The sequence below is a fragment of the Microdochium trichocladiopsis genome (assembly GCF_020744255.1).
Source record: "Microdochium trichocladiopsis strain MPI-CAGE-CH-0230 chromosome Unknown B0I36scaffold_13, whole genome shotgun sequence".
NCBI classification, from domain to species: domain Eukaryota; kingdom Fungi; phylum Ascomycota; class Sordariomycetes; order Xylariales; family Microdochiaceae; genus Microdochium; species Microdochium trichocladiopsis.
This window is the reverse complement of record NW_025763556.1, coordinates 1,120,654-1,148,121: the sequence shown is the minus strand read 5'-3', so window position 1 is coordinate 1,148,121 and position 27,468 is coordinate 1,120,654. Positions and strand designations below refer to the sequence as shown.

The 27,468-nt window shown below is 56.1% G+C and overlaps 12 protein-coding genes across 12 annotated transcripts; 4 read left to right on the top strand and 8 right to left on the bottom strand.

The window, feature by feature from the left end:
• Positions 1-315: 315 nt before the first annotated feature.
• On the top strand, positions 316-879 carry B0I36DRAFT_338776 (uncharacterized protein). Its single transcript, XM_046155814.1, has 2 exons — positions 316-508; positions 587-879. Exons 1-2 carry the CDS (start codon positions 395-397, stop codon positions 761-763), a joined length of 291 nt encoding a protein of 96 aa, XP_046005448.1. The 5' UTR covers positions 316-394; the 3' UTR covers positions 764-879.
• A 636-nt stretch (positions 880-1,515) lies between these two features.
• B0I36DRAFT_389363 (Alpha/Beta hydrolase protein) lies at positions 1,516-3,494 on the bottom strand (the record flags this gene model as incomplete). Its single annotated transcript, XM_046161322.1, has 3 exons — positions 1,516-2,630; positions 2,729-3,133; positions 3,201-3,494. The coding sequence occupies 3 exons, from the start codon at positions 3,492-3,494 to the stop codon at positions 1,620-1,622; spliced, it is 1,710 nt and encodes a 569-aa protein (XP_046005447.1). The 3' UTR covers positions 1,516-1,619.
• Positions 3,495-4,769: 1,275 nt separating this feature from the next.
• B0I36DRAFT_338774 (uncharacterized protein) lies at positions 4,770-6,284 on the bottom strand. Its single transcript, XM_046155813.1, has one exon. The coding sequence runs from the start codon at positions 6,213-6,215 to the stop codon at positions 5,136-5,138; it is 1,080 nt and encodes a 359-aa protein (XP_046005446.1). The 5' UTR covers positions 6,216-6,284; the 3' UTR covers positions 4,770-5,135.
• A 94-nt stretch (positions 6,285-6,378) lies between these two features.
• Positions 6,379-6,995, top strand: B0I36DRAFT_338773 (uncharacterized protein). Its single transcript, XM_046155812.1, has 2 exons — positions 6,379-6,510; positions 6,573-6,995. Exons 1-2 carry the CDS (start codon positions 6,402-6,404, stop codon positions 6,974-6,976), a joined length of 513 nt encoding a protein of 170 aa, XP_046005445.1. The 5' UTR covers positions 6,379-6,401; the 3' UTR covers positions 6,977-6,995.
• A 1,382-nt stretch (positions 6,996-8,377) lies between these two features.
• B0I36DRAFT_217063 (uncharacterized protein) lies at positions 8,378-9,800 on the bottom strand (the record flags this gene model as incomplete). The annotated part of the gene is made up of 2 exons (XM_046148981.1): positions 8,378-9,077; positions 9,475-9,800. Coding segments are annotated over 2 exons (1,026 nt in total), but the record flags the coding sequence as incomplete, so codon positions are not given.
• Positions 9,801-11,137: 1,337 nt separating this feature from the next.
• B0I36DRAFT_255902 (peptidyl-prolyl cis-trans isomerase) lies at positions 11,138-11,762 on the bottom strand (the record flags this gene model as incomplete). The annotated part of the gene is made up of 2 exons (XM_046150913.1): positions 11,138-11,601; positions 11,723-11,762. 2 exons carry the CDS (start codon positions 11,760-11,762, stop codon positions 11,138-11,140), a joined length of 504 nt encoding a protein of 167 aa, XP_046005443.1.
• A 1,034-nt stretch (positions 11,763-12,796) lies between these two features.
• On the bottom strand, positions 12,797-14,053 carry B0I36DRAFT_355682 (Alpha/Beta hydrolase protein; the record flags this gene model as incomplete). Its single annotated transcript, XM_046157459.1, has 1 exon — positions 12,797-14,053. One exon carries the CDS (start codon positions 14,051-14,053, stop codon positions 12,797-12,799), a length of 1,257 nt encoding a protein of 418 aa, XP_046005442.1.
• Positions 14,054-15,031: 978 nt separating this feature from the next.
• Positions 15,032-16,475, bottom strand: B0I36DRAFT_369429 (uncharacterized protein; the record flags this gene model as incomplete). Its single annotated transcript, XM_046159773.1, has 4 exons — positions 15,032-15,345; positions 15,429-15,507; positions 16,161-16,345; positions 16,454-16,475. 4 exons carry the CDS (start codon positions 16,473-16,475, stop codon positions 15,032-15,034), a joined length of 600 nt encoding a protein of 199 aa, XP_046005441.1.
• A 346-nt stretch (positions 16,476-16,821) lies between these two features.
• Positions 16,822-18,793, bottom strand: B0I36DRAFT_338766 (cytochrome protein). Its single transcript, XM_046155811.1, has 4 exons — positions 18,675-18,793; positions 18,450-18,588; positions 17,248-18,384; positions 16,822-17,146 (listed from the first exon to the last, which is right to left on the bottom strand). Exons 1-4 carry the CDS (start codon positions 18,750-18,752, stop codon positions 16,971-16,973), a joined length of 1,530 nt encoding a protein of 509 aa, XP_046005440.1. The 5' UTR covers positions 18,753-18,793; the 3' UTR covers positions 16,822-16,970.
• Positions 18,794-20,395: 1,602 nt separating this feature from the next.
• B0I36DRAFT_389357 (uncharacterized protein) lies at positions 20,396-21,912 on the top strand. Its single transcript, XM_046161321.1, has 3 exons — positions 20,396-20,599; positions 20,664-21,170; positions 21,250-21,912. Exons 1-3 carry the CDS (start codon positions 20,422-20,424, stop codon positions 21,693-21,695), a joined length of 1,131 nt encoding a protein of 376 aa, XP_046005439.1. The 5' UTR covers positions 20,396-20,421; the 3' UTR covers positions 21,696-21,912.
• A 35-nt stretch (positions 21,913-21,947) lies between these two features.
• On the bottom strand, positions 21,948-23,049 carry B0I36DRAFT_425839 (endo 1,5-alpha-arabinanase abnA; the record flags this gene model as incomplete). The annotated part of the gene is made up of 3 exons (XM_046162362.1): positions 21,948-22,030; positions 22,102-22,714; positions 22,783-23,049. The coding sequence occupies 3 exons, from the start codon at positions 23,047-23,049 to the stop codon at positions 21,948-21,950; spliced, it is 963 nt and encodes a 320-aa protein (XP_046005438.1).
• A 1,022-nt stretch (positions 23,050-24,071) lies between these two features.
• B0I36DRAFT_369425 (uncharacterized protein) lies at positions 24,072-25,014 on the top strand (the record flags this gene model as incomplete). The annotated part of the gene is made up of 6 exons (XM_046159772.1): positions 24,072-24,122; positions 24,189-24,296; positions 24,349-24,483; positions 24,556-24,770; positions 24,846-24,900; positions 24,967-25,014. 6 exons carry the CDS (start codon positions 24,072-24,074, stop codon positions 25,012-25,014), a joined length of 612 nt encoding a protein of 203 aa, XP_046005437.1.
• Positions 25,015-27,468: the final 2,454 nt, after the last annotated feature.

Sequence of the window (27,468 nt, the reverse complement as noted above, 5' to 3'; positions counted from 1 at the left end):
TGATCCCTCGCTGCTATACCGACCGTGGTTTGAGCGAATTTAACAAGCTTGGGTCTCGGCAGGGGAGATTGCGATTCGGAAGACTTGCGAGTCAGTTCATTCGACGCTTGCATGCCGACGTCGCTGGACGTTGGCTCGCGACACGTGGCTGACCTGTGACTTCAGTCTGGGGAGACGCGTCGCTGGGCCAGCCGCTACACGCAATCAATAGTGTGGGTAAAAGTACATAGAAGATTGATACCTATATCACCTTACGGATATATAAACCTCAGAGCACCACCCAGTTTTTGGATTGGGGTTCTTGTTTGTGCAGCAGCGAAACTCCGATCCTCAATCCACTTCACTCCTTCACTCCACAACCTTCTACTAGTTCACACTTCTCACAACCGCCAAAATGGTTCGCATCTTCTCCCTCGTCTCTCTTCTAGTCGCCAGCGCCATCACCGCCCAAGCCGCCCAATTCTGCCAGTGCCTCTTCCAGGACGGCTCGCACTGCTGCGTTTACTCGGTGAGAAGCCCCCCTGAAGAACGAAACAAAGGCAAAAGACGTATTGAATGCTAATTTGGCTTATTTCTCATCCGCTAGGACCCCGCGATTGGCAACCTCGACTGCCAGCGCTGGTGCACAAACGCCCACCGCGCCGATGGTGCGACCAACCCAAACAACCCTCTCGAGGTTGGTACCGCCTGCGCCGCCGGTGGAAAGTACGCCACTGTCAGTGGCTGGAACGCTCAGTTCCGCACCTCTTGCTACAAGCAGTAGATCATTATCCGCTTGAGTCGGCTGCGGCTCTCAATGGACAACGAGGAGGGGGATAATGGTGAAGACGTGGCGACAACCTTTTGTAATGTCGGGAGAAGTAGAAGTACCATAGACGAAAAACTCAGTTTGTCACTGCGTGATCATAGCATATGCATCGGTGATGAGCCTTACGATAGAAACTGTCCCAACATCCGTCGTGATACAAGAGTCGCCATCGTTTATTAAATGTTGATTTGGTACCAAACAAGCAGGTGTGCCCTTTGGGTCCGAGATACTTGTGCCAAAACTAGGACAAGTCGAACACCGTTTACCCTGAGATCAGCGGCCAGAGAAATACAGAGTGCACAGAGTCGATCATGAGGGTACTTCTCGAGAGGCTATGGAGGCCGTGGACTTGACTTGTGGGTTACAGTGTACATCGGTCCATTCTGTCGAGGCCGCACGAAGTAGTGGCACCAACAGCACATTCTCTTGTTTTCTTGTGAAGATGCTTTAGATGGCCCAGACCTCTATACGATATTCAGATTTGACAGGGTCTCTTGTATGCCGAGAAAAGTTCATTCAGCAACAAGGAAGCGTATTATTCGCGAGACACTCCAAACGACACGAGGCATAGGCATATACATATTATAGCACTACACACTAGTGGTTAAGCTTAATCAATGCAAATGCTTCCTTGAACCGCATTCTAATATAGCGTATTTCAACGACTAGTGGTGAATCCGTAATAATTGGAATACTCCAGATCATATCTCAGTTATTCGTAAGATTTCGTTACTATGGTACTACGAAGGGAAATTGTGAGGAAATAAACCCCTAGGATTCTCATCGCACTTTTACTAATTTTCTCCAAGACCTATCGGTGGTAAATACCCGCGGCATTGTCGTTGATCAGCTTGATGCCCTCCTTGCGGAAGGTATCCGGCTCGACATGGCTCGTGACGTTCGCGTCAAAGACAAAGTCCTCCGGGGTCTCGAGACTATACACGGGCCAGGCATCCACGCCGGCGTCGCGGCCAGCCCACGCGTTCGGGTCGCGCTCCGTGAAGAAGCCGATCCAGCTGCGCGCCATGAACGTCGACAGCTCCTTGTGCGACTCTGGCAGGCCCTTGAAGGTGCCCGCGACGCTCTGGTAACCGACGGCGTCGAGGTTGTTGAAGACGTAGATGACCTCGGTGAAGTGCCCGATGCCGTTGTTCAGCAGCGTGGCGATCGCATTGAAGCGGTACGCGTACGACTTGATCCCCCATTTGGCCCACATCTCATTGGCGCCGCGGCGCGGGCCGGTGAACGAGTAGTCGCCCTGGTAGGCGGCCGCGCGGACAAAGTTGGCGCCGCGCGAGTCGCCGATCCAGGTCTCGGCCGGGTCCACGATGGCCAGCTCGGTCCAGTTGTTCGGATACGCCTCGACGAGGAGGTCCTTGAAGCCGCTGGGCACGTCGGCGCCGCTGGCCGCGCCGGTGCCGGAGCCGATCACGTTGCGGAAGTCCTGGGTCGTGTTGACCTTGATGGGGCCCAGGAAGCCACGGCCCTCGTTGGTGTTGGCGCCAATGAGCAGCGGGACTTTGACAAAGTCGCCGCGCTCGAGCTGGATGGAGCCGTAGTTCTGGACAAAGTCACCATCGAGGCTTGGGCCGAAGCTGTTGCCTAGCGTGCCGTTGAAAATGGTGTTGAGGGTCTCGAAGGGCACTTCACGGAGGCACTGGACCTTGTCAAAGGAGTCGGTGCAATTGGTTGCGTTCACGACTGCATTGTAGGACTGCTGGAAGGCCTGCGTGCCGCGCAGCGCGCCGTAGTGGATCGGGCCACCCGACTGGGCGATCGCGGCGCTGAAGAGCTTGTCGTCTCGGCCGCCATATGCTTGGATCTGTATCGTGGAAGCGAGCCTTGTCAGTTGGTCTTCTATGTTGTCGTCGATGAAGCCCCCATTGATCAGGGGAAGCTCGCAACATCGAGTTAACTTACCTGAAAGCCAACAGAGGCAGCACCGGCAGATTCACCCCAGATCGTCACCCTCTCCGGGTCACCACCGAAAGCGGCAATGTTCTCCTGGACCCAATGCAGGGCAAGGCGCTGGTCACGCAGGCCCATGTTGAGCAGACCCTGGCCGAGCAGGTCGTCGCCTGCGAGGAAGCCCCAGGCGCTGAGGCGGTAGTTAATGGCGACCGTCATGATGGGCTTGCCGAGCTCGACGGACTGCTGGATGATGAAGGACGTGTTGTACCGCTGGTCTGGGTTTCCACCCATGTAGAAACCACCGCCGTGGATCCACAGCGCCACAGGCAGCTTCTCGTCCTCGGAGCAGCCAGCAGGGCGGATCACGTTGAGAGTCAGGCAGTCCTCCGAGACCTCGTACGGCCATTGGTCGGACTGGGAGATATGATTGTCAGCCTGCTGTTTTGAGGGAGCACTATACGGCCGTGCCGTTTTCACTTACTCCGTAGCCAACACACTCCTTCGAGTACTCGACGGCATCGCGCACGCCGTCCCACGTCTCGTTGAGTGAATGGGCCTGGCGGAATCGCAAGTTGCCGACAGGCGGCTGGGCGTAAGGGATGCCGAGGAAGAAGTCCTGGTTGTACTGCGCCGAGTGCACGCCCCGGTACGTGCCATTCTTGATCTGAACGGTCGGGTCGGCGTCATGGCGTCTTGTGGACAGGATCGCCGTGGACGAGCCGAACGTGGCCAGACCCGCTAGGGCGGACGCCAGCAGAGTCTGGAGGGGAGCCATTGTGTCCCGTGTGTTGTGCTCAAGGATTTTCTCAAAGGGAAAGATGCTCTGGCAGCAACGGCACACAGATCAAAAGGGACGACTAGCAAAGCCAACGGAGTGCCCTACGTCACGTTATATAGTGTGCCAAGACGCCTGCGTGGTTAATGCCATCGGCAGCTGTGATCTACACAAGTACCGGTCCTCGTGATGACAAGTTCCGACAAACTGGGTCCGCAGGTCCTTCCCCACAACAGTGCAAGGCAAAAGCCCTTGAGAGCAGACTAAAAGGTAGTGACGATACTCTATTTCTCCAGACGAGACCCCGGTCTAGCGCAAACCGTTAATCGGGCCGTTGCCAATGCGACTTGGGGAACGTGGGGAATAATGACTCGGGGTACCGGGGTCTCTTCCCCTCCTTCGCCCAGAAAGAGCCGACGGAACATGCTCTGAGTTAAGGTGATGACGTGTGGGGAAGTGGCGGCTTCCGGCGGTGACAGCCTTAGCAAGTTTCGGCACAAAGTGCCCGGTTGCCTTTTCAGAAAGAACCCCACCGCCGAGGCCGACCTTGTTGATGCGGGGATTTTGGGCCGCTTTCACGTGGGATGGAATAGTCGGCGCAGAAGAAAGAAACAAGCTTGCATATATGATGATCCAAGGCTGTCATGGATAGAAAGCAACCGAAGCGAGCTTTGGGGCAATTACTCTCCACTCGGGTTCACAATACTGGAAACTTGGACGGGTCTTGATGAGGAGGACCCGGCAGGTCTCTTACGGCGCTCTGGCGCTTGAGGGCGTCATAACAAGACAGTCGGGGTGTCACAGTAGCATTGAAGGACTGTCGGGCCGTCAGTTTCTACACCATGTCCTAGAGGCAGCATCGGGCCTTCTCGGTGCCTCAAAGACTGCAAAAGCGGCATGCATTCAGGTTGTGGGCAGCCTGAACGAGACGACTGAGCGAAAAACAGAGCACCCGCATGCTCAATTACAAACCAGTGCGTCATGCGCTTTTACCCTGTCCCCTCTCCACCCAAAGGAATGAAGCGGAGAAAACCTCAGCCACTTTTGCGGGGAAGCATCCGCACAATGCAGTTCGCGATTGGTCAGGGGCAAGCGGGGGTTGCTTTCGCAGCTGCCGATCTCCATCTTGCCGGGTCCTCGACGACAGGGAATAGTTGGAGGCTGCTGGGAAAACATCGGGGAAACTTCTGACCCCGATTGGGGGACCTTGTTTAAGGCTTCAGGTCGGGAGACAGCTCTGTTCCCGTGGAGAGGCACAACCATATCCCGATTCCCCCGCACTAGTGCCGACGAGAGGTTGGACAGGTCGCTGTACCGCTGGTCGCTTTGTTTCTGCCTACAGCCTCGCTAGTCTTGGGAACGAAATCGAGTTGCTGGAATCAACATTGACAGCTTCATTACATAGCGACATGATCTAAACCCTGATTGGCGAGGGATGCCACCAACTGTTGTTCAACTGCTTGTGCTTTGAGGGTATGCAAGGGAAGTGTTACGCGATTTGCCACCAAAATTAACGACTCCATTAACCAGCTGGAATCTGTAACGCTTTCAGAGAATTCAACAAATAGCGTTGGACAGCGCCCTTATTGCATAGTCATACTTTCGTCTCTCTCAAATGTCGACTCTTGACTTTTCGCATGGTCAAGTCGCCCCCCTTTGGAAAGCTTCCCCCTGTTGCTCTGGTGTAGACTCGACCGAGGGCCCGTCTCTCGCCTCCTGAGCATTGAGGAGGTACTGCCAAACCTGAGGAAATACCTCTAGTCCTTTTGGCGGCAGTCCGTTCTTATCCCGAATCGCAGCGCCGTGTGCGACGAGCAGCTTAACGACGGCCAGAACTCTTGTTTCTCTGACCGGTTTGCCGGCGAGTGTCTGCAACGATTGCAAGGCCGTTCCGAACTCGGACGATGGCCTGTCTGGCGCGGCGCCGGATTTCAGCAAGACCTCTATGTTGTTGGTTCTTAACGCTAGAACAGCTTCCGTAAGTGGTGGTGGATCTCTTCCATCCACGAACCATTCCAGAGCTCCACCGGATGGCTGCTGAGAAGGGCGCACGTTGTTGACGAGGAATTGTTGAGCTTTTTCTTGTCCGAAGTCCCATTCCGCTTTGTCATAGCGACCCTCGAGGAGGACGGAGTCGAGGATGATCTTCAACCGCGTTGGACTCCGGAACTTTGCAGCCCTTGCCAGGGCCATTTCCCACTCGCCAAATGACCCGCACTCGTAGAGATCAGTCTTCGTTCCGGTGAGCATCATCCGAGCTAACCCAGGTGGAAGATCATATCTAGCTATGGCATTCCACACGTCGTGTATGCGGATTTGAGGTGCCCAAGAGGATTTGCCGACTTGATTGACCAGGCGAACTACCGCTGACCAATGTCTGTCTCTGCAGGCTCGCGGGACGTATTTGTTTCTGAGCATCACAAACTCTCGCATGTCAGCCCCGTTGTCGCGGCCGAAAAGGACGTCAATCAAGGGCAGGCTGTGCTCGTAAACAGCTACATCCGTGGCGAGAGTTAATTCTTCAGGCTGATCATTGACCCTCCTGAGGAGGATTTGGGCCGCTTTGTTGTGGTTGCCAAGGACGGCCCATTCGACTGGCCGCCAGCCTAAATCGTCCTTGAGATGGCGCAGTGGCGTGTCGGTTTGTGCTCCACGAGCCCCATCAAGAGTGCGAACGATGTTGACCCATCCGTGTTGCGCGGCAACATGCAAGGGTGTCATTCCGTCCACACTCGCAGAGTCTACGAGTGCGCCTGCTGCGATGAATGCGTTCACTGCCGAAAGGTTCCCTGCTTGCGCCGCGAAGTGCAGAGGGGTGTAGCCTCGAGGGTCTCTCTGCTGGAAGGCTGACCCGTCAACACCGAGAATGGCATCCGCAGGATTACAGGCACAATTGACGGCGATATAATGCAGCTCGCCCCATCCAAAAATGTCGCCACCGTCTTGTGCACGACCATGCGAGCTGTCCCAGGCGCCGTTGTAATATGGACCATCCTCATGCGCCAAGTGGTGGGATCTACCACCCTCGTAGTCAGTATTGAGCTTCTGCGTGGTCTCATGACAGGAAGGCAAACTTACGGTGGGCAAAGCTTGGGGTCATGCCGCTTCGCTCGCCTCCGAGCAGGGTAAGAAGGTGCCCGACCCGGCTCTCCTATGAACTCTGCGAAAAACTTCAAAAACTTCCGTCTTTGGCGCTGGCCGTATTCCTCATCAAGCCACACCATATGTTTGTTCAGCCTTCCTGGCTTATCGAAGTTCGTCCGAATGATCGACGGAAGAAATTCTCCCTTGTGTGGATAGCCCTCCTTACGTGTCTTGTCGTCAATCATGTACAAAACTTGGAACATGAATCCCAGACCTTTCCTGAGAAAGTGTTTGTTGCCATACATATGGCTCGTTGTCAGGAGGAAGAAATCATGCAGCTTCTCCGCATTCTTGATGGTCGCGATTGCCTCCAAGGTGACGGCATCATGTCGACCTGAAGTAGCAGTACCATCACGCCCGAGTACTCGGTCCCAGGCATCGTCAAAGATTTGTTCAGGGAATGGGAGCGCTCCGCTTAGCCAGAAAGCTGAAACCAGCGCAAGATATGCCTCTTGCTGGCTTCCGTACCCGCTCTGCACCATGACGGTCACTAGCGCGTCAATGTAGTCGTTTCCGAGATGTGTGAGCGTGGGGCCCGCCCACCCAGTGGCCGGATTCCGCTTCTGAGTTTTGCCTTTGAGCTGGTCGGGAAGGCGCCGAGCCACGCAGTGAAGGAAATGTTGGAAGAGCACCCGTGAGTATAGCTTTCCAGGTCGGTCTTGGCACGAGACAACGAGACTGACGATATCCTTCCCGGCTGTATCGTCAAACAACGCAGTGCCTCCAGCAGCAGAAAAGCGCTGTAGCTCGTCTTTCGCGGTAGAGACGGAAACGTCTTGGAAGCAATAGGCCGAGATTGGTGGTCTTGTCTCATTTAGCGCGTGCTGCTGTACTGCCCAATCATCAAAGGCTGGCAGATGCGAACGCTGAACGCGTGATATGAGGCCTGGGTGGTTACTCTCGTTCCTGGACACCAGCAGTAACCTCTGCAGGCCCTGTGGTGCCCAGCATAAGGACTCGTATATCAACGGCCAAACGGCTTGCCTTGTGGTTTGAGCAATCACCATGAACCCCGGGGGTGCCAGTGAACCGCGCAGCCAGTCGTCGTACTGTTGCGGGTTGTATGCATCGTCCTGGCCCACTGTCCACTTAGAAGGCTGTCGTTGGCTTGTTGTGGTTCGAGACACCGCTGTCGAGTACAGCCACAGTGAGAGTATTGCGTCTAGTTGTTCAGCCAAGGTCGAGTAACGTGTGTGGCCATTGATGGTATCTTCAATGACGACAGCCATCTCCTTCCGCCCGCACGAACGAGATTCAGGTATCCGAAACTCTGCCGGCAGGAGCCATGGCCGATAAAGTTGAGCTCGCAGTGTTTGACTCTCTTCCCCAGGTTCCATGGAATCCAACAAGACATCCATGGTCTTGCTTATGGTGCTCGCTAAGCTGACGGCGTCTTGCGACATTGCGCCTCGGATCTGGGCAAGACTGGCCAGACCACGCCGCAACTCGAGAACTCTTGAGACTGATGATGAAGGCAGTGGATATTCACGGGCATTTTTCTCATCGCAGGGTGGCTGCCAGCTATGGCAGGGACCTTCGGAACTCGAATTGTTGCCGAAGAACTCTTTCTGCTTCTCGGTTCCATGCCGCTCTGTTGCGTTGCTGTACGTGCAGGAAAAGCTTGGATCAATAGACCATGTGCCTAGTACTGGATTGCCCCGTTTGTCAACAAAGGACGTGTCGGACTCATCGGTGCAACCGCGCTTGTGCAAGTTTCGTGACAAACGTTCCAGCTCTATTGCCAACCAGTCGACTTCATGGCCGGGCGTCAGACGGGTTTGGCGAAGACCTCGTGCCAGATTGCGTCTCAGCCAAGCGCGGGAGGCCGCCATGATCGCAACAGCCACAAGCTGGCCGATTGGTGCGGCAGAATGCATGCCACGAAACCCAACAAACTGGAAAACGAAACCAAATATCGATATCACCGCGCCGATCGAGGTTTTCGTCTCCAGTCTTGAGTTTCTATAGTGCGCGTGACCACGTCGCGACATGATGATATTGGATCGATCTGACGATGGCTGCGTTGCGATTGCCTCAAAAGCCTGATCTGAGACTGTCTGTTCTTGCTGCAGCCAGTAGATCCGCATGCGTGAAGACCCGTTCGCCAGCGCGTAGATCTCTTTGTCTGTGCTGCTCTCGACGACATGGGCACAAAGAAGCAGCCCGAGCACAAGGAGTATTGTGCCTCCAGCCGCCAAGGGAAAAGCATAAGCGGGAGCCGGATTGCCATCTATCGTGAATGACAAGCTAAAGGTAGGGTGGAAGGTCATGGCAGCGAAGAAAGCTAGGGCGCCAAGTTGAAGTCCGACCCCAAATATTGCAAATGTTCGAATCTCTGTGCGATCAGTCGAGTTCTGCAGATTCAAAGACACATTCGGTGCTTCCTCTCTTGTATCGTAGACGACTGTGATGGGGGATGCTGAAGATGCTGGTTTCTGGCTCATTTCGATTGTTGGCTGAGTCTTTCTGTCAACGGTATTCCTCTCTTCGTCATTGAGGGGCCTTCGGGAAGCTATGTGCACATAGTAAGCGAGATGAGGCCTATGGGTGGACAAGTCTTAACTAACAACGATTGTGAAGCCAGGGCGGCCTTGTATTGGTCCTCTGGCCCGTGCTTTGAACCGTCCTAAGGCCATCGACAGGGCTGAAATCACTTGGAAGCTTTTGGGATGGATGGTACCGTGGCTTGGATCTGAAGCGTGAAAAGTAGTGGCGTGGTTCTGCGAAATTGTCGTCAGCTGTGACCAAATTTGCTGCATGTGTACTGCTACTACGCCGCTTCGCACCTTTCTGGACGAGCTTGCCAGCTTCGACCGCTTCCGACAGAGTCATAAACTCAAATTCGCATTCGGTATGTGGTACTGCGTCGTCGTTTCGACTGGTGTCTCCGGGTAGCAGAATAATAAACTCCCACACCGGTGCAGAACCCTGACACCTGACGATGCCTTTTCCATTGTTCAGCTCGCATACATCTCTCGACGTTGAAGACATGAGATCTATCTCGGCGGCTGCGATGTTCTCTCTCGCACGTCCTATAAGCGCCTTCATCCACATGGGTCCGCCGACCCGGATCGCGCTGATGATGATCGTGAGGATTCCCAGCGGCGCCATCGCGAGCATGGCACAATCCTCCCATCCAATAGCATGGCTCATGAACTGCATTGTGACTCGCTCGCCGAACAGGGCAAGAATTCTATAGGGACATTAGCATCCTGTGCCTCATGGCATTCCAAAAGAGGAGCGTCCAGACATCAGACTCACGGCGCTAGGTCATTGAAGAGGTTGTTGGTGATGTCGTCCCAGTCCGCCTCTGCCTTCGCTAGCCCAGCGAGGCATGCGACGGCGAGCCATGATCCCAGCATGGCGGTGTCTGGATATTGATTCGGTAAGGACCCAATCAATAATTGAGTTTGGTTCTCGAATGAAGCATAACCACGGGGTAGGCAGCTTCTGCGTCTCCGAATCGTGTGGGTGTTGTCGTTGAAGAAAGAGTGAGGCACGAGACACAGAGAAGTGGTGATCCAGATCTCCCGCAAAGATCAAAAGATTGGGCTTGATCAGCTCAAGTAACATGGTTTTCGGTGCACCTACAACCAACATGCGCACACACGGGACGCGCCGTGTTGGTTGGCAACGGAAAGATCCATGCTCAAGGCCAGCATTCATTCGTTGGCCTGGTGCACTCTACCCTTGTCATGCCCGGCCCTGGCGGCTAGAGATTGGACGCTGGCAGATGTCGCTGGGGGCTCGCATGCACGCGGGCCAGGATTCGCTGGCGCTTATCTGCAGGCTCCCAGGGGGCTGCCACTTTGCAATCCCCCCTCTGTGTGCCCACTGTTTGTGCTTTTGACAGTCACGAGTCAGCCTGGGGAGGCTGGAAAGGCAGCAACCCCCATATATGGTGGACGCGGTTGACCAAGCGGCTGATTGAGGGCGGCATGCAGCCAGGCGCCGGCGCGGCCCGTATGGCGCTTAACGACGTTGGCATTGACTCGCCTACGCACATTGTGCCTGGCTTTTACGTGTTCAGCTCAGCGATGTCTATCCTACAACCCTATGAATTATATCGCATTGGACTTTATTACAATCTCGAATTTCGAGCGAGGCGCAATCTTCCTGGGCGCAGTTCTAATCTTTTCCCCAAAGCTCATGACGGAGTACTGGATGACGTGTGGAATACTAGTATAATTGTGAGTTGGGAATCACAGCCAAAGGTACAGGATCAGTCATGTTTTCAAATTTCAAACGCATGGGGGTGACATCGGATTCCACATTAGTCTTGCTTGAAGTTTTGAGGGTATGTGAGCATCGAAACAAATCGAGAGGCGGTGAAGTTTGGCGATGATGGTCCTTGGTATTGAGGATTTCTACGACCTAGAAATTTGCCACGTCTTTTCCATCGTAATCACACCTGAATTTTTTTCCTTCTTCTGAGGTAGCCAATGACCAGGTCCGGCGATGTTTCAGCACGGTGAAGCCTTTGAACGGTAAGGGGGGACTTAGAGCTGGCCAGACGCCTCGATCTTGACCGCCTTGACGGGCTTGTCATTGCGCTCGGTCGGGTTCCGCTCAATCTTGTCAAGGACTGACGCGGACTCGGCGCCGACAATCTCGCCGAAGACAACGTGCTTGCCGTTGAGGTGAGGGGTGGCATCAAAGGTGATGAAGAACTGGGAGCCATTGGTGCCCGGGCCGGCATTGGCCATGGAGAGCTGGCCACGCTTGGTGTGCTTGGCCTGGAAGTTCTCGTCGGCAAACTTGTCACCGTAGATGGACCTGCCGCCAGTACCGTTGTGCTTGGTGAAGTCACCGCCCTGGGCCATAAAGCCGTTGATGACGCGGTGGAAGCCGGAACCGGCGTAGCCGTAGCCCTGCTCGCCAGTGGCCAGGGCGCGGAAGTTCTCGGCCGTCTTGGGGACAATGTCGCTGAAGAGCTCAAAGGTGAGGCGGCCGGTGGGCTGGCCTGATTTGTCACGAAAGAGGGGTCGTCAGCAAGGGGACACTCTAGAACAGAGCCGATTCCGGCACCGGAAACGGCGTGGGGAGTCTGCCATGGGCAGCCAGGGAAGTCTGGGAGTGCTTACCGCCGATGGAGATATCAAAGTAAACCTGGGGTCTCGCCATTGTGACTGTGATTGCTGATTTCTGGTTTGAAGGGGAGAGATGGGATGTGAGGAGAAGATGCCGGCCGGGAGATCAGGGGCGGCAAGGGGCGGGGCACAGGGTCTTTTATGCAACGTTTTCGGCTGGGGGGACTGACCCGGTGCCTCGAGAGGGCTGACTTGGCCTGCCCTGGCCTGAAAGCAGGCGCAGAGCGGGCAGGAGGACCTCGAGGACCACGTCAGATCGCGGGGTCGAGCTCCAGGCACAGCTCGAGCTTGGGCTCCGCATGGCACAACTCTGGGTGGCAATTGGCCAATACCTGCGCCACCATTGACGTGATGATCGGAGCTAAGGTGGAGCAGGAGGCGGTCCCGGACTGTGCAATGGTGCCGTGTGGAGGGTGGTGGACAGAAAAAACCGCAATGGTTGCACTACAGCATGGGTCTTGACTCGTCCGGCTTTTTCTGCCCTCGGAAGCGGGTGTCCCCGTTGGCACAGCTTACTTTGCACAGTGCCCTGTTGCGGGTCGTGAAATTCTCAGACACTGCTGACACATGCCGCGCTGGTGCTGCTTGCATCGCGACCAAAACGGCTTCATGCCGAGGAGGCGGTCAACCGGGTCCGTGCCTGCCGGAGTAATGGCGTAGGTGGATGGGCCTGACCCGATCTGAACCGCCCGGATCGTGAGCTGTGTCCAAGGAAGCCCTTCCCCTCTTGGTGCCAGCTTGGAGAGCCTCCTTTGTACCACAGGTGGGGCAGTCTCGATGGTCTCTGAGGCTCTCTTCTCCGTCATCAAATCGGACTTGGTCGAGGTCTGGATTTCATCGTCCCCATCAAGTGCTGGACAGGCAGCACTGCTAAATCCTACAACATTCTCGAATCGTTCAAGATGTTACCCTTGGGACAGCAACACTCCCCCACCCAGAGCGTCATTGGTGTTTTCATGGTGACTCAATTGGTTCAACTGCTGCCCAAGGATAGAATGATATGCTGCAATACCCTCCAGCACACGCCCCCTCCCCTCCCCCTGCCACATCTCAGCACATCAGGTCCGCTCAAGGCTCAACCAAGTGCTCTAGCACCGTGACCAGCGAGCCCGCACCGGCCTTGGCCTTGACGGGCAGCACGCCGGTAGCCCCACCAGCAGCACTGTCCGGCGCCGCGACAATCGGCGTCTCCGGCAGCGGCTCGACCCCGGGCTGCTGGACCACCTTGTCGTCAAACTCGTCCACAAAGGCCTGCACCCCAATGTACGTCCAGTAGTCGCTCGTGTGGTTCCGCAGGATCGAGCCCCCCAGGTCCGCAAACGAGCTGATCTGCGGCACCCCGCCGTCAATCGGCGACGTGAACGCGGTGCCCGGGATCGGAGCGTACGCGACCTTGCTCGCCGCCGAGCACCGCGTCGCCTGCCCCACGAGCCCGACCGCCGTGAGGTACACGAGCCAGTCCGTGTCCAGCTTGGCCCAGGTGTAGATCTGGCTCGTGATGTTGTTCAGGTTGCGGTCGTCCGTGGGCAGGATGGACCACGCCTGCGGCACAATGTCGTCCGTGTTGTAGAAGTCGGTGTTGAGTGTGCCGTAGTCGGGCACGCCGCCCTGAGGGGGGACGGTCACGGGGAAGAGCTTACGGTAGAGCGCGACAAAGTTGGCGTTGCCCGGCGAGGGACCGGCCGAGGGCATCGCGTAGGCCTGGCCAGCACTAATCATCCCGGCTTGCTTGAGGCCTAGGGCAAGCGTCGGTGAAATGGCGCCGCCCATGGAGTGGCCCGTGAAGATGACATTGTAGTCTGGAGTGATGGTCTGGAGGTACTGCCAGAGATACGTGTTGGTCTTGGGATCCGTGTTGCTGAGGATGTTGTACACCCCCGTCGCGGTCCCATTGGCAATGTACGCGTTCGCCGTGGTGTCGGGGCTCTTGTCGACCACGGGGACGGGAACACCCGTCGACGTTGACCACGAACCGACCCACGTGCCAAAATTGACCACGCGCTCAACGTCGATGTCGTCGAGCCAGTCCTTGATGGAGGGAGGAGCGGTGCCCGACACGGCGACGACGACGAGCTTCTGGCTCTCGCTAACTGCAGCGAACCAGACATTCTCGACAGGCCCAGACTCTTCGGGCATGGGTTTGTACACCTTTGGACCCCAAGATACTTCCCAGTCACCGGTGACTTGGGGCAGCTTACTGGCCAGAGCGTCGTCCATGGCCTGCTGGAGGTCTGCCTCCGTGCCCTGCTTGGAGCCGACGGCGTTCGACGCCGCGGACAGGCAGTAGACCTGCTGCGAGGTGTTGAAGTTGAACGGAGTAGTCATGTTGGTAGCTATATGTGAGAGCGTATGAGGCAGAATTCACAAGTTGCCTTGCGGTTTGGGTTGTGCTCAAAGGCGGAGGCGAGATGCGTCTTCATATACCTAGACATCCATGCACATAACACAGTGTTGCCCCTGCCGGGGAAGCTCATCTCTACTCCGCAGATGGGCAGCTGCAAGAGCTGCGACGTGTCTCGAGTTTCTCATGTCTTCCACAAATGACAGCCATGATGCTGATGCACAGCTGAGCAACCACAACGGTAGTGCCGCGTGTGCAACGCACTAGTATTTGAGTTCCGGCAGCCCCCCTCAGTCGTCCAAGGCGGGCGCTAGTCCCGGAGCAGCCGCTACACGTGGGCAAGGTTGGATCTGGGCTGAGACAGAGGCCTCACCATGACAGCTCAGCTTTTCAAACTTTGGGGAAAGGTACGCTTCGAAGAGAAAGTATATGGTTACGCAAGTCAGCTGATGGTAGGGCTGTGTTGCTATAGGTCACGCTTGAGGAAAAACGGAATGTTATCACTGGATATGCACACCTTAATCCGGTCTTTGAGACCTGAGCCTTACCAGATTGGTCACTCAATGCACCACGGGAAGTCGACTGGAGGAGATGTATATCATTAATCCAGCAAGAAAACAGCACTGCAGAGTACAGGGACAAGACAGCTGGGCAGGGCCGAACGATGGAAATCGCAGAGGTGCACAAGAACAGTGTACCCTCGTTCGAATAGCTAGTGACTTGGGCAGAAATGTAGAGATTTGAGGATACCTCAAGGTAAAGCAGTGCGCACTCTGCCAGGCAGACTTCCACATACTAACAAAGAGCTGGTTTTCCTCGGGCCGGATGCACAAGAGCGTAGCGCACCACCATATCGCCACCATGGATTGTGAAAATAAGTAACCATGCAGCTGCCAGTCCCACTCAGGTTATCTGGATCGTAGACATCCAGTTCGGGGAATCTGGAAAATCATCCGCCGCCTCTACACCTTTTCGTAAGCCAAGAGCCAGCAATGGCACGCATAGTCAAAGTAAGACAACGATACTTCCTGCAGCATCTGATCCCAATCAATGCCCGCAATCTCCATGAGGGCATGGAAGGAGGAGCTGCGCTCGAAGGTCACGAGGGAAGGCAGCAGGCCACCATCCTGGATGTCCGTTAGGACGAATTCCAACAGGTTCTTGCTGTAGAAGTACTCGACCATGGCTAGAAAATTGTCTGGGGTGCCGAACACGTCGCGGTCCTCGCTCGCGGGGACTAGATAGTATCCCACCGCATGTTTCGGGAGCGCGAGGTCTGAATAAGTGTGCATTGCCTGTCAGCCAAGAGTGTCTGCCTCCGGCTGTCAGCGTAGTTGGAGACCCCCTTGAGAACGATACAAGGCACCTCATCCCAGAGACCAGAAGCCTCCAGCTCGAATGCGATGAGTTGCCCCGCCGCCGCGATCCGGACGCGGTTCTCCGCAGACGTTATCAGTGTCTCCCGACATAAAGCGATCCATGAAAACGGCAAACTGCTGAATGTCTGTGCATACTTCTTTACTCTCGAGGAGGTTTCTCAACTCGAGCCGGTGTCGCTGAACGAGGGCCTCGTCGCTGCAATTCGTCTGGGTGCAGGGCGAGACAAGGTTCTCGTCGCAGACAGGATCCAAAGCCTGTCGACAGCCATGACATATGCAATTCGGCGCTCCACGGTGGTGCCGATGTCGATCGTCAGACCTGTCCAGCTTATCGTGCGCTGCTCCGGGATAGACACACGGCCGCCGACCACGGGTTTTTGCTGCGCTCTGCACGTCGCGAAGGAAATTGCACGTAACCTCTCGCAGCTTCTCCATCCCCAGCTGTGAACCCAGCGTGCTCAAAAAGGGTCTGACCTCGCGATTTAGTCACGCCAGGCGGCCTCCGTAGGTAGCGCGCGCGACAAAACCATCGGGATACTGCCTGCCAAGATCATACTGAAGGATGCCATCGGCGATGAGGACATCCCCAAGCAAACTCTCAAGCTTGCTGTTGCGGACGCGTGGGACCCCTCCGCATATCGCTGGGAGCAGGACCAGTTGGAGATGTGGACAGCCTAGCCTTGATGTCCATGACAGTGCCGACAGCATTCACCTTGCCCATCCCGGGCAGCAAGGTGAGAGCGATATTGTGGTGACCGATGCGACCAAAGGCATAGGTGTTTGTGCCACTGCTAGCCTTGCCGTACGAGGATGACGATTTAGGACGTGGAAGGGGAGACAGAGGCACGATCTGAGGGTCCTCGCCATCACAGGCCAAAAGTAGCGACACGGCGAGGTCTGGTGTAGGCAGGCATCAGAGCGCGCGAATGGGGTCAAGCCCGGCACAGGGATGACAGGAAGCGTCAGGGGGATTTGCGGCTGTCGGCCGGGTACGGCCCCCGCTACTGCAGTGCGTCGGGTGCGTCATCGTGGTGCAGCACACTAATGTAGTCTATCGGCAGTCAGCCTTGTGTCCTGAGGACCTGGGCTGTCATGATCCTTAGGGCTGGCACAGAGTTCAGGAGGCAACGAATGCTGTGCGGCAGGGGTTCCGTTCAGCAGGCCAGTCATCATATTGTTGTATGAGACACGGTTTTTGATAGGTGCACTCACAGGCCCAAGCGGCTCAATAGGACAAGTGCCTTCACCTCGCTTCCGACACTACACACCAGGGGCACTATCACGACTTTTAGGCACAGCCATCGCAAGACATCAATCATAATGCTAAGGAAAAGAGAAGGTTCATGAGGCCAGGCCGGCCTCTTTCAAACATGGCCTAATTAACTATCCAACGTGCAATGCTTATGAATCTTCACATTGAACCCAAAACCGCCACAAAATCTCATCATCAGTGTCCGCTCCTGTGTTTTCTTGTACACAAAGACCTCATGCAACCAGCATGCTACAAAGGACGGATTGCACCTCATGCCTCGACAAGACACCGCTTGCCTTTTGGCGACAACAGGAAAAACACCACTTCCTTCATGTCGTCGTCCGACATGCCCTCGCGCGTCGAGATTCTGGCGTGGGGGAACTCGCGGAAGAACCTGGCTACACCCAGCCGGATCTCAATGTAAGCCAGATGGATTCCGACGCATGCTATGTGACGAGCCCGCTTGTCAGCACAATTCTTTCAGACTGAGCATGATCACATGCCTGTGATGGCCACGCCAGGGGGGCTTGGCGCCACACAAACTTACTCCGCGTGCCACCTCCAAATGGCATCCATGCAGCCTTCATCTCCTTGGTCGGGTTCTCCCACCGCCAAGGATTGAACTTGTTCGGGTCTGGAAAGATCATTTCATCCCGGTGAAGCGCATACGTCGTGGTGTTGACCACGCTGCCCCCGGGGAGCGAGTACCCGTCAATCTCGACCCCGGACGGCGGGACAACCCTGGGCAGCGCACTCGGCGCGGCCGCATAGAGCCGCAACGTCTCCTGGATCACCAGGTTCAAGAACTTCAAGTCTTTGAGGTCCTGCTGCGTGTAACTCTCCGGCAGGGCGGCCAGCTCGTCGACCAGCGCCTTCTGGATCTCTGGGTGTCGACACACTGCCCAGACCAAGAAGGTCAGCGTGGTGGACGACGTGTCGCTGCCCGCGATGATGAATATGCCCGCGTCGTCCACGAGCTCTTTGGATGTCAGCGTCTCCCCGTCCTCGTCGTTGGCCTTGTACATCTTCTGGAACAGCGTCGGGTAGACCCCCGTTGCCTTGGCTCCCGTATCACTGCCGGCCTTCTCGGGATCCTGCTGCTGCTGCTGCTTCTCGACAAGCGCCTTGTGCCGCTCAATCGATTGCGTGGCGTACATGCGGTTGCGCTCGTTGACCTTACGCAGCGCACTGAAGCCGGGAAGGAACCTCGACAGCGGCGACGATGCTATCGATCCAAACGCGAGGCGCAGGCCCCTGACGACCTTGTGTCCTTGTAGGTCGCGGATGTACTGGTTCACCTCGTTGCGCTCGAGCATGTGGAAGGAGTCGCCAAAGGACAGCTCGCCGATCACATCGGTGGTCAGGAACAGGAACCACTTGGCAACGTCCGTGGAGCCCTGGGTGTCGATGTCGTGCCGCATCTTGGAGATGGCAAGGTCAAAGTGCGCCTCGATGCGCGGGAGGAACACGGTCTGCAGGGAGCTTTCTGACAGCGGAGCGGCGAGCAGGCGACGGTGGCGACGGTGAAACTCTGGATTTATCGTGTTGAAGACGTTCTCGACGCCCGGGAGGAACTTCTTGTACCATGCGCTCTTGAGGAAAGGGCGCTTGACTTGGTGGATGGTCGCGGCGCCCGCGGCACTGTTGACAAGGAGCTCGTTGGGGCCGATGCGGACGACGGGGCCTGCAGGGAGTCACACGTTAGCAGCTTGCACCTGTGGATAACGGAGCGGAAAGAGGCAGATGGACCATATTTCTCATGCAGTCGGAGTGCGTAAAGGTGCTTCTGCGCAGTCAGGGCGCAGTAGGTGTTCACAAGATCCGTCCATGGCGCGTACCACGGCCCTGGGATCTTTGACAGCGGCCCGACATATGCCTCGTACAACTTCTGATGAAAGCGGTCGTGTCAGCCATGAGGTTGGTGATAACTCCTGGTAAGACTTTTGTCTATTGCATCTCCAAGCTGCTACTCACCTGCCCGAGCAGGAGGACTACTCCTCCAGTAGCAACCAGAGCGGCTATGCCGCTGCTTGTCAGCGTGAGGCTCTCCATCGCGGAATGCTTCAAGTCCAATAGCTCCGGCAGTCTTGGACGGAAAAGAGATGCAGGGAGGAGAAGCCCAAACGGAAGGAGCTCCAAGAACTTTAAGTAACCATCGGCGACCATCTCTGCGAGGGGCGGGGTTGCGCCGTTGTTGCACTGACCCCGCAAGCATTTCGCCGACAGTGTCTCATGTCAATCCACCGCCACGCCGAGGTTGTCATGGCCGCGCTTATATGGCGATGGGGTCGAGCGGCTGACGCCAGACGCAAACCCCGAAAGACACGAGCAGAGTTAGGGCTGATGGCATGACGCGGCTGGCAGGCGGGGGTTCCATAGCGGTCAGGATTTCTGCCGATAGCCTTCGTCACGGGGTATTCTCTGTGAAAATTCCCATGTGAGCCAAGATAGGCTACTGTCAGGAGCGAGCCCGGCAACAGGTCGGTGGTGCTCCTGCATGATAGGTCGACAGTTCGGTGGCAACACCGACAGCCTCAACGACAATTTATGGCTCAGCTATCCTGCTCTGGGACGCTTTCACAGGGCGCACTCGCGCCTGGCAGCCACAGGCCGCACGCCGCCAACTCTAAAACTGTCTCGGTAGGGTGTCGCTGAGCTTCCAAAGGTTTGTCATCTGTCGGTGTTCGGGCCTGTGCACTGCCTGGCGAGTTTTCGGCAGATGGGTGGAGCGTGGCGACGGTGGGCCTGGACAAAGCCCTTGAAGTCAAGAGCCTTGCCGCAGTGACTGATGAGTCCAAACTGCCGGGAAACCAGGATACCCCAGACTAGGGCTGACGCCACTACTGATACGACCAGCTCCCCATTCGTACTCCGTATTTGGGCCACCAATACCCGCTGGGGACATCCGTCGGGATTACCAAGACAGGCAGGGTGGCTTCCTTTGAGCAGCGAATTCTTTGGCCAGCAGCTACACGAGCAATGGCTCCGTGACCATGGTAAGCTCCCACACTGTCAGCCCTCCCAGACCCCGAACTCTTATCAGACCCCGAACTCGTATCCACTCGGCGTCGCTGCCCGTCTTGACCAAGCCTGCGCTTGCCTGTTGTCTGGCCGCCAGGGCTTTCCAGACACGGGCAATGGGCCAGGGTTGTTGAGAGCGACCTGAGCCTCCTTGTGGACAAAGGCTGGGAGGCACCGGACAGGTATGACGAACCGGAGGAAAACCACAGCATGCCCAAGGAATTTTGCCTGGGCAACGAAGGGACACTGACAAGCCTGGGAGCAGCTCTGAGGCGCCCGCCCATGGGAAATGCCGTTCAGATGACGCAGCGATGATCTGAATGACAACCCACGATGCACGCCATTCAATAGACGGATGTGCCCCTGAGGCCAGGCTTGAGGCTCCACTCGCTGTGACCAGATTACAACACGCTCGATGGTGTAACCGGACCAAGTGGCCCGATGGCCTGTCCCGCCCCTGCGCCTGGCAGGCCTCCCTCGGCAGCTAGGCTACGCTCACTAAGCGAAATAGTCTGCAAAAAAGGTTCGCGCATTTCCCCAGCTGGAACATGCCAACCTTCAGTACCAGCGCGCGAATTATTTTTCAACCCGCCTTGCTACCGTAAGCAGCTCCTCAAGCCTGGAGCGAATCTCCCTGCCACATGTGCATCCACAATCTCGTCATAACCCCCGCACCACATCAGCAACCACAGGCAACCTGATGATGCTCGACGCCATTGATGCGCAGACACCGGGTTTCCCCCAATTCGAACCCAGCACTTCGCGCATTGAGATCGATCCCAATGGCGACGTCGACTTCATTCTAAAGACCACAAACAGGCAGCAATACGTCTGGCCCGCAGAGGCGGGTACAGGCACCCTGGCACGGCGAAGACCAGGTCAGGGACCTTCCAAGTAATAGATCAGGGTGCAGCGGCCAGACTAACCCCCGCCAAAAGATAGATCCTGTAAATGACAGAAAGGAGGCCAAGGACGAGTACCAATTCCGAGTCTCGTCGCGATGTCTGAGCGCCGCGTCGCCACTCTGGAGCCGGACGTTCAACGGGCCACGGAGGCAGCTCCCACGTAATCAAGGGGCAAGGCTCGAGATCGAGCAGCACAAATGGGATGCCACAGCGGTCTTCATACTGCTCAGCATACTGCACGGGCGCAGCGACAACATACCACAGCAGGTCACACTCGACACGCTGACCCAGATTGCGGTCCTGGTCCACCACTACAAGTGCCACGAGGCGACGAACAGTGTCGTGTCCGCCTGGATCAACGCCCTGGAGAAGGACCCGGCCACTCAACCGCCCGCACACCACGGAAGAGAAAGCGTCATGTGGCTGTTTGTCGCATGGGTCTTCGCCAGGGCCGAGACATTCACCAGCCTAGCTGCCCTTGCGATGTACATGTCTGAAGGCCCGATGGAGAGGATGTCGCTGCCCTTCCCCGGTGCTTTTGTCTGTAAGTCTGATTGACCACCTCCAGTACATGTTTGATACCATGTGAATGCTGATGACCCCGGCTGCTCTGTCCGACTCAGACGCCATCGACAACGCCAGGCACAAAGCGATAGAGGATTTCCTGGACAACACCCTCCTGCTGCGCGACTCCCTGGTCGACCCGGCCTGGCAGTGTCCAGCCCAGCCACACCTCAGCGCCCAGTGCTCCTCGATACTGCTCGGTCAGCTCGTGCGCTTCCTAGTTAATCAGCTCGGTATGGATGTCTTCAGCAGCAACGGCCAGCCGAACCGCCCTTTCTACGGCATCAGCGCGAGGAAGCTCGACGCCGCCGTCACGGAAGGCCTGCCGCACTTGTCATGGCGCGGGCCACGCGAGATCACGACAGTGGGAGAGGTGGCGGACGAGCACTGCTTGCTGCATGCTTGTAGTCTCGGAGACATGATGCGGCCCTTTGTGGAGAGGATGAAAAAGGAGATCCCGGCCTTGTCGTTGGGGGACTTTCCTCGGCACCAGCTTGCTTCTTAGCGTTCATGGCATTGCTTGTCATCCGTTGAACAAATAGACCGGTCTGCTTATATCAGCTCGGCTTTAGATAGCGGGAGACTGCTTTATGATAGAGATTCGCCATATTCAGAGACGAATGCGAGATTCTTAGGCAACATCATGGACTCTCTTAGCATGGAAAGCTGCTTCGACAAATATATACAATAAAATAGTCTTCTGGGGACAAGCACCTGTGGTGTAAAAAATGGGTCTCTCGACAACGAGGCCTCCACCTCAAATGGTCGGCCAGTCCGCGCTCCAGTTGATGACGTTCCAGCCAAACTTGGCGCTGTTGTAGTCCACCGCATCCGGGTCCACTGGGCGAGCGAAATGATCTTGTTAGTTCTCATGGCTGTCCCATGCGAAAGAGAGCTGAGTGAACGCTTACGGTAATGATAGTAGAACACGTCTCCGAGCGTCGGATCAGTGAACACTCCCTGTCCACCAGCAGCGTACACGCGATCATGCGTGTGGATAAAGTTGGTGCCGCCGCCATCCTGGCAAGACTTGCCCGCCTTGTCCACGAACGGGCCCGAGGGACTCGTGCTGCGGCACAGGTTGACGTGGTACTCGTCCGCCGGCTTCGGGGTGTACGTGCAGCAAGCGCCGACGCTGAGGAACAGCCAGTAGTACCCCTTCTTGTAGAAGATTGTGGGGCCCTCCATTGAGGACCGGCGCGGGTCGTGCGCGATGCGGTTGTGGTTGCCCGAGGCGAACACGTAGGGGCCGTTGATGGACAGCTGGGCCTGGTAGATCTGGTCCCAGTACGAGCCCCACTGGAGGTAGAAGTCGCGGCCGTTGGCGTGGGGCACGAGGTTGGCGTCGATAGCGTTGTATGGCGTCTGGCCAGGGGCGGAGGTCAGAATCGAGCCCTGGTCAGTCCAGCTGCCTGGCTCCATGTTGGGAGAGGTTGCGTAACCGATGGCAGAAGTCTGCGAGCCAGAGGTCGAGACGGAGTAGAAGAGGTAGTATTGGCCTTGGATGTAGGCCACATCAGGAGCCTTTGCATGAGCTATGAGTTAGCGGAGGCATGTTTGGTGCAAAGGTGGTTGGATCGATGGTCTCTCACCCAGAGCTCCTTGTTCCCAGGCATGTTGATGATGCTGCCATTGGGAAGGACGCTGCCAACCTTGGTCCATGGACCGGCAATGTTGTTGGCCGTGACAATCTCAATACCACGCAACGTCGAGAAGCGGAAGTACTTGCCGTCGGGACGGCGGTAGAGAGCTGGGTCGTGAGTGAAACAGTATCCGGTGCAAGCGCCCGGCTGGGGGTAGGCTTGCACAAGAGCTGGCACAGACGCCAAAAGGGTGGCTAGTACCGTGGAGAGGAGCATGCTGGGCGGTGATTGTAGGAGATGATTGTACACCACCTGGAGCTGGTCCTTGCCGAGTTATGGGCAGATCCGTGCTCAAAATTAAGGGGTAAGCGTTGGAGTGGTGAAATAGAATTTAGACGGTGAAGCAATCCGTATCAAAGCACGCACTTATACCTATGATCAAAGTATGCTTCTCGAGATTGGCTTTCACTGCAACGAGCACTTGGCGATGGTGCCTTGCTGGATGAGTAACAATTGAATCCTATCAACTCTACGCCATTATACCTAGACCTGTCCATCTAGTGGATGACTCAACGTCACCTGCAGCAGTATGAACCAGTTCTTGATAGTTGAGTAATCCTCCGGAAGGTGGACATGTAAGCCCCGTCGTGGCACGTGTCGTGAGATTCTGACTGCATGCATCCCTGTCAAGCATCCGGGGCCCAGTCAGCGGCAAGTATGACGTTGCTTCAGGTCCCGCAGGCCGTCCACGCAGCGACAGGGGATCGACACAGGTCGTCGAATGTTCATGACCAATTCGCCTGTATTCGGCTGATGCTTTTATGCCTCAAATGGACTGAGTCCATCAATGCCGCACGCTTTTGTTGGCAGAGTTCGCGTGGAAGCGCCGAGCTGAGGCCCGATGGGTGTGCCCAGGCCTCGTACGGACGAGTACCATGGCCTTGGCTCGTCCCCCAGGGTACATGCAGGGTTTATGCATGGGTCCGAATGCAGCAACGTTACCTTACAAGTCACATCTACCGACAGTTGTAGAACACCTACGAGTACGGTCACCAGCTGGTGGCATCACGGGCTCATATGGCACGGACACACGGGATGACACAAGACAGGCGGCTAGCAGGCACCATGATGGTTCCATTCTTGAGCTGTCGTCACACAGCCAGACGGGCTGGACAGTAGAGCGAACAAAGTGCAGTGTCAGATTGTCTCTATTAAATGGAGGGCTGCGGTAAGCTCTACAAGTCTTTGCTGTTGTAAATTTCAAGTCATTACTCTCTCACGCACCTCGACTTAAGAAAATGAAGAGCATCGCATCGTTGAGTTTCGTGGCGGGGCTGACCGTCGTCTCGGTAAGTTCTCTCCATGTTGGACACTGGGCTAAATCGAGGCAACACTAACTGATTGATGCCCGTTAGGCGCTGCCGACCAGTGAGGGGGCCTCAGGCAGCATTACAGATGCTCTCACATGGACAGGCCAAGTGCAGTTAGGCCAGCTGCCCATTGTCTTGACCGGGACTGCCGAGGTTTGTGCGCCTAGTCCAAGCCCTTTCGAAGGAAGCTCACAGTTGCTTGCAGGAGATCTACCACAACATCACAGCGATTAACCCCAACTACGACAGCGAGCTTGGCATCAATAGTCAGAACTCTCTTACCACAGAGCAGAACTTGGAGAACTTGGCTCTTCTCAACGCACGCGCACCAACTTCAAGCGTAAGTCACCTGCAGGTGAAAGGATCGGACTCATGGAGGGACAAAGTGCTGACGACTTTGCAAATTCACCAGGATTACACGTGCAACTACGGCACCTGGGTCAGCGCTCTCAACACCGCCGCTGTCATCAGATATCTCTATAGTATTGGCAATGGTGACTGTGCTGCACCCCCAGGAAGGCCAGGCGCAGGCGGGTGCAGTAACACTGGCTGCGCGGGCGAGTCGTCCGTCTGGCTGTGCAACGACTACAACTTCCAGCTCCACGTGCCGTGCCGACTCGTGGCAGAGTGAGTGCAAGAAGACCCCAAGTCCGCAGCGGGCAATATGGTTACTTCTCTTGCTAACTCTGCCCCGTCCAATAGCAATGCTGTCGAGGTGATGATCAAGTGCCAGAACAACGACGTGGTGCGGGGACAGGTAAGGATTTGTTTGCCGCCTGCATGCTACCTGGGGAAAAGTGGTGGCTGACAATTTGCATTGCAGATCTTTTCCACTGACCGAGGCTGGAACACAATCGTCAACCGCTGCTAGGTGCGGCTCAGATTCTTGTCCCCTCCTCTTGAATTTACCGGCCCCAACGTATTTAGCGATGCAAAATGGCAGGGGTCATGCTGGAACCAGAGCAGAGAAGGAATGATCTCTGTTCCGTCCCGTCCCACATAGGCACTGTAGCATTTGCCTCAAACTCAACAATTTCATGTCTGTGGTCAGCACTCTTCTCCAATGTCTCGCATTCCCCTGAGAGTGTCAATGGCGTGACGTGTGCATTAGCAAGCGGCTGGATGAAGCTACAGAGTGCGGGGTATCGCTTCTCCTGGCACGGTGACGCAAGAAAGATGGTGTATGTCTGTGATGCGTTTGCATTAGCGCCGTGACGGGATGCCCCGTCCGCCCGCAGCGGCATCCAATGCTCTGGCACGGCCGTATGCAGATGCACGGGTCGGCGCGTTGTATGTCTCACCGGCCCACTAGACTGCAGGTGTTTTGCCTCTGACTGGTCTCAGTGTCTGGAACTATCGACTCGTTTCTGCACATCACTTAATTCACGCAATCATGGAGCTATACCCTGTTTGCCCAAAGCGGAGAGTACTAGCCGTTATGGTCCAGCACTATATCTCCCAGTCTCCAGTCTCACCTTCTTCACCTTGGCGTTTTCCCCGATGAGAAGGGAGTGGTTTCACTGCCCCCAGGACCTGTCTCAGGGCTCCCACCGTGCTGGGACGTTGATCCTGTCATGCTTGCGTACGCGTGGGGTGCCAGCTGACATCATATCTGCGAACACTTTGCGGGTTTCTGCGAAACTGTGAGACTTGCGTTCCCATTGTCCTCCAGTTCCGTGCCCTCGTTGGCGGGCTCTCCGTTTTGCCCTACATCTTGGCGTCCATAAAGGGTCGGAGATGATTTTCAGAGTCCGTGATAGCTCATCTGCGGCAAATTGCTGTCATTCGATGCTGCATCGGCATTGCCGCACGATGAATGCCGAGAGCTCCAATACCGGCATGCATCAGCCAGCCTCGATTGCACGAGCTGATGGCTGGTATGGCGCGCCAAGAACAACCACAGCCACCTCGTCACAGGGTTTTGTTACAGCTTGCAGCTTGCAGAATATAGCGATGTGGTCAACAAGCATCCATGACTCGCAGTCCTGACATGCAACTCGCGCGACGAACATCCATGGTTGCCAACGTCATTGGCTCCAGATGGAGCTTGGATAGTTTCCTAGCTGGTCTCGTCGCATTCTTGATAGGTCTCTTGGTGTGGGGCAGCTGCTCGGCACGAGCCGCTGATCGTCAACAAGCTTTGCAGCTCTTCTTCCGCAGTGATTATCGCTCCATTTGCCGGGACTCGGTGGAGGCTAACATGGGCTTGGCACCGGCAGTCGATACATGCCCCTGCCTCTAAGAATCTAGCATGTCGGCTAATTCTTTTTGACACCTGTGCATGCTTTCTGGCCTCTGGTAGTGTCAAGCTAGCGGGCTCTTGACGTTCCCCGATGATAAGGCCCGTGGAGGATATTTGTCGCTAAACAGGACTAAGATGTCGCGTGCCGAGAAGAGAGTGGTGGAATCGCACGGCGTGCACCGGAAGATTTATAATTGTATAAGCCAGAAGTGCGGAGGCATGGGACGAGCTTGCCATGGTGCCTTGCTCAAAGTAGCAAATGCAGCTTTCAGCTGCCCAAGCCCCAGCATGACATGAGAGACATGGCCGACCAGCCGTCCGCGGCCACAAGCACGGCCATGGTGCCCGTTGACCTATCATCTCTTACATACGATGCGCGCAAGCGTCCTCCGCAATGCAGAAACCCCTCCTTGTTCCCGAAGAAGGCTCAATAGATCTCCATTGCAGAAATGCCTGGGCTATGCAGAGTTGAAGCTTCACGGCGGCACTGTATGCGTAAGCGCGGAAGTCTCTGCCGCGAACAGCACTAGCGTGCCGCGACATTTCTTGGCCATCATCGATTCGAGAGTGCACCTGTCCACTGCGGAGCGTTATTTTCCCCTCTTGTCTCATGATAGAGCTGTCGGGTCGTCCGATTGGTGCTGGTTAGCTTGAGCTTCACTAGAGACTACATACAGTTTCTACCGTCCCAACTTCACAGGGCACGGCAACGAAGTAAACGCCACAGAACTTGTTCTGCTCGTCGTGCTTGCTTCCGTTTCAGGTCGCCAACAAGGGCCAATCTCGATGACTAGAGGTCTACTCATTCATTCCCACCGTCCAAAGCCAAATCAGTTGGGAATGGTGCCACATCGCCCGAGTAATCTCTCACTCGACGCCCTGGGCGTTCACTGCTGTCCTACGCTTTTTCCGTGCCTAAATTTCCGTTTACTTCATGGTGGCGATTTAGAGCTTGTTGACGTTGCACAACGCCGGAAGTAGTTGTAAAGCCAGGGCAACTCACAAACAGTCTCGATTCGGGCACGGTTGGGCTTCTCAAGACTGCGTTGCGGAACGCTTGTCATCCGTGCAGATCATTCCATC

What these genes read in the sequence shown, in the direction of transcription:
- B0I36DRAFT_338766 (XM_046155811.1), bottom strand. Translation starts at nt 18,752, where the DNA reads ATGGAGAGCCTCACGCTGACAAGCAGCGGCATAGCCGCTCTGGTTGCT. An exon ending in CCGACTGCATGAGAAATATG is followed by an intron (nt 18,385 to 18,449) that starts GTCCATCTGCCT and finishes GACTCCCTGCAG; the next exon opens with GCCCCGTCGTCCGCATCGGC. An exon ending in ATTTGGAGGTGGCACGCGGA is followed by an intron (nt 17,147 to 17,247) that starts GTAAGTTTGTGT and finishes CTCGTCACATAG; the next exon opens with CATGCGTCGGAATCCATCTG.
- B0I36DRAFT_389357 (XM_046161321.1), top strand. Translation starts at nt 20,422, where the DNA reads ATGATGCTCGACGCCATTGATGCGCAGACACCGGGTTTCCCCCAATTC. An exon ending in CCTGGCACGGCGAAGACCAG is followed by an intron (nt 20,600 to 20,663) that starts GTCAGGGACCTT and finishes GCCAAAAGATAG; the next exon opens with ATCCTGTAAATGACAGAAAG. An exon ending in CTTCCCCGGTGCTTTTGTCT is followed by an intron (nt 21,171 to 21,249) that starts GTAAGTCTGATT and finishes TGTCCGACTCAG; the next exon opens with ACGCCATCGACAACGCCAGG.
- B0I36DRAFT_338774 (XM_046155813.1), bottom strand. Translation starts at nt 6,215, where the DNA reads ATGACACCCTTGCATGTTGCCGCGCAACACGGATGGGTCAACATCGTT.
- B0I36DRAFT_338773 (XM_046155812.1), top strand. Translation starts at nt 6,402, where the DNA reads ATGCAGCTCGCCCCATCCAAAAATGTCGCCACCGTCTTGTGCACGACC. An exon ending in CATGCGCCAAGTGGTGGGAT is followed by an intron (nt 6,511 to 6,572) that starts CTACCACCCTCG and finishes AGGCAAACTTAC; the next exon opens with GGTGGGCAAAGCTTGGGGTC.
- B0I36DRAFT_338776 (XM_046155814.1), top strand. Translation starts at nt 395, where the DNA reads ATGGTTCGCATCTTCTCCCTCGTCTCTCTTCTAGTCGCCAGCGCCATC. An exon ending in CGCACTGCTGCGTTTACTCG is followed by an intron (nt 509 to 586) that starts GTGAGAAGCCCC and finishes CTCATCCGCTAG; the next exon opens with GACCCCGCGATTGGCAACCT.